General features: G+C 41.4%; 1 protein-coding gene across 1 annotated transcript in view; it reads right to left on the reverse strand.

The window, feature by feature from the left end:
• Window positions 1-625: 625 nt before the first annotated feature.
• Window positions 626-3,572, reverse strand: part of LOC148097242 (uncharacterized) — a 10,775-nt gene continuing 7,828 nt past the window's right edge. Inside the window, exons 2-3 of the mRNA XM_087832378.1 lie at window positions 2,874-3,572; window positions 626-2,834 (exon numbers count right to left, since the gene is read on the reverse strand). The exon at window positions 2,874-3,572 is cut by the window's right edge and continues 974 nt beyond it. Coding sequence (XP_087688504.1) covers window positions 1,221-2,834; window positions 2,874-3,572 — 2,313 coding nt within the window. The 3' untranslated portion in view covers window positions 626-1,220. The remainder of the gene's footprint in view (window positions 2,835-2,873) is intronic.

A 3,572-nucleotide genomic window follows, 5' to 3' on the forward strand; every position in this document is an offset into this window, starting at 1 on the left:
TTGGTACAGGGCATTGACGATGATAACAGTGGCTGGATTATATTCTTAAACTTAGTTACAGCGCTTTCAGAAAGACATCTACTTTGATAAAGTCCACTCTCCACTGCTGCGTAATCAATTATTGTAAATGTTATCAGGAAATGATCAGACAGGAGAGGGTTTTCAGGAAACACTGTTAAATGTCCAGTTTCTATGCCATATGTTTAAACAAGATCTAGAGTGTGATTAAAGTGGTGGGTGGGTTCTTTTACATTTTGAGAGAAACCAATTGAGTCTAATAACAGATTAAATGCCATGTTGAGGCTGTCATTTTTAGCATCTACGTGGATGTTAAAATCACCCACAATAATTATTTTATCTGAGCTCAGAACTAAATTAGATATAAAGTCTGAGAAATCAGACAGAAACTCTGTGTAAGGCCCAGGTGGACGATAGATGATAACAAGTAAGACTGGTTTCTGAGTTTCACAGCTGGGGTGGACAATGTTAAGCATCAGGCTTTCAAATGAATTAAAAGTCTGTCTGGGTCTTTGGTTGATTAATAGGCTGGTGTGAAAAATTGCTGCCACACCGCCCCCTCGACCTGTGCTTCGAGATTTCTGGTAGTTAGAATGACTCGGGGGTGTTGATTCATTTAAACTAACATAATCATCCTGCTGCAACCAGGTTTCTGTAAGGCAGAGTAAATCAATTTGTTGATCAATTATTAAGTCATGTATTAACAGAGACTTGGAGGAGAGAGACCTAATATTTAATAATCCACATTTCACTGTTTTACTCTTTGGTTCAGATGTGGATACTGTATTGTTCTTTCTTTGTAAATGTTTAAGTTGTTTGTTGCTGGTTTTTAGTTTGTTTTTTTGTCTTTTTGGAAGCTGACACAGTCTCTATGGAGATGGGTTTTTGGGGGGGTAGCAGGAGGAGAGACGCTGCAGAGAGGCGTGTAAGACTGCAACTCTGCTTCCTGGTCCCAACTCTGGATAGTCATATTTTGAGGGGTTTAATAAATTTGTCCATATTTCTAGAAATGAGAGCTGCTCCATCCAAAGTGGGATGGATGCCATTTCTCCTAACAAGACCAGGTTTCCTCCAGAAGGTTTGCCAATTATCTATGAAGCCCACATCATTACTGGGACACCACTCAGACAGCCAGCAATTTAAGGAGAACATGCGGCTAAACATGTCACTCCTGGTCTGATTGGGGAGGGGACCAGAGAAAACTACTGAGTCCGACATTGTACTCTGAGAGAATCTAATTCTCTCAGGGCTTCAACTCGTTCCTCCCAGCCTTGTTTGGTCTCTGATTCTTCTCCATTAATAAGCAGGTCGATGTATTCTTTAGTGGAGAGAGGTTTTGCCTTCACTGATATCTCTCTCAGTCTGTCCAGACACTCAGCAGATTTCTGCAGTAGTGTCTTCACCTCATTTTGCAGATCACGCTTTTCATCCCACAGGTTTGATGTCAGTCCTTCAAAAACTGTCTGATCTTTGTTGGTTTTTGGATATTTTTCTTTCAGCTCTTTCACTGTTTGTTTCTCTCTGACTCTCTGATATTCCCAACTGTACTTCTGTAAAAAATGTACATTAATGTGACATTTGCCTGGACACTTGGTGCAGAATCCATGTGATGCAGCTTCTTCACAGCCTTCTTTCTCTGAATCCGTGGATGTGGAGGAGGGATAGTAACAGGTGACATGACACTGCTGACAGTTGATGATGAAGTTTCCTGTACCAGAAATACGAGCTTTATAAGGCTTCATGACAGCGACTGTAAACTCAGGGTTATTATTTCTGTTGATTTCTTCCCTGTGTTCACCAAGTTTTTGTCTTGTGTTTTTTAACTCTTCAAACCTGGCTAATCCAAGTTTAATCTGCTCCTGCAAATCTTCCACTGAATCCTCGAGCTGCTTTCTTTCTCTGAGGACCTCCTGTGTCAGTGTCAAGCTTTTAATTTGAATCACATTCAGAGCAGCAAAAAATATCTCCATACTTTTCATCCCCATGTTCCAAAACATCTCATTAAAGCTAATATCAGCATTATATTCATCATGATTATATTGTTCTTCATCGTCATTGTAATTGTCATCAACAGCATCATCTGTGCATTTTTTGACACATGTGTTTTCTGCAAACAAGGCTGAATCATTGAATTTGAAGTGAACAGGCAGCCCGTCTTTTGTTTTAGGACATGGGACACCTGAAGCTTTTACTGCGGCTAGAACTGGAGGACGTTGGCTGTTTGTGAATGTCACCAGAACTCTGATGTTTTCTGCCACATCTTTGCCAAAGATTGAGAGCACTGAATCAAACACGTATTTTTGTGTTGGTGTAAGTCGTGCTAAAGCAGCCTGAGCTACAAAACACACAGCATCAATGTCAGTGACACCGTGCTGAGCAGAGAAGAGATTACGTAGCTGCTCTGTGATCGCTCTGTCTCTTTCTATGCCTCTTGTATCTCCAAAGCCTGGAGTGTCAATAATGGTCAGAGAGAACGGGATTTCAAATCCATCCTGGTGGTTGATTTTGTAAACAGTGACTTCAGAGGTCTGACTGTGAGCTCGTGATGTTGACTGATCCTCATCAACTAACTTAAATCTGAAACTGTCCTCCCACTCTACACCAACAATGTAGTTGATCATCCCATCGATCAGAGTGGACTTTCCTGATCCTGTCGCTCCAAAAAGCATTATTGTACGATTCTGCCTCGTGCTTTGTTCTCCAAAGTTAAACTTCCTGCATCCATCTATGTTCATGTCTTCTTCTGTCAGAGGCAGTTTGTAAACTGAGGGGGAATCAGATTTGATCTTTTCACTTTTATCTCTCAGTTTTTCTGCCAAACGTGTTTCTTTGTTTCTGCCACTTGAAGTTGTTTTAATAGAAACTTGATTATCCGGCCCGACACCTGCTGAGGTCACTGCTCTGCATCTGAACACATACTCTGTGTTTGGCTTCAGATCTCTCACTGTGACTTCTTCAGCCTTTGCTTCTGTCTTCTGCTGCCATCCATCCTCTCCACTGACACAGTACTCAACAGAGTAGGAGGTGATGTTCTCTGCTCCAAACCTGGGTGGAGAAATCTTCAGTGTCACACTGTTGTGGTTTATGTCAGCTGCTGTCACAGTTTCAGGCTTTGAAGGAGGCTCAAAGTTCTCACTGACAGCAAATCCACCTTCATAAAGGTAGATGCTGGAACCTTCCTGGGTCTCATTAGTTAACCCCACTGTCAGGAACTTAATGTTCTTGTTCTCCTTGTTGGCCTCTGCAAAATCACTGAAGAGTTTTGCTTTTCTCCTCATTTCAGCTGTTACTTCTTTTGAGGCGTACCACTGTTCCTTCTCTACATCATGAGTGTGAGGATCTTGAAGGTCTGGGTTGGTTTTTCCTTTTAAGTATCTTGATAAAGCTGAGAGGTACGGTTCATCCTTTCCCAGAGAGGTGAAAACAAAACACACAACATGATCTTCCTCGTACAGTTGATTTTCAGATGAGATGATTTTGGTGTTTTTCATCCTGCTGGTAAAAGACATTAAAGTGTAGATTTCTCTCTCTTTACAGTCCATCCACTCGTTCAG

Source organism: Neolamprologus brichardi, chromosome 18, assembly GCF_056152115.1.
Source record: "Neolamprologus brichardi isolate AB-2024 chromosome 18, ASM5615211v1, whole genome shotgun sequence".
Classification (NCBI taxonomy): Eukaryota; Metazoa; Chordata; class Actinopteri; order Cichliformes; family Cichlidae; genus Neolamprologus; species Neolamprologus brichardi.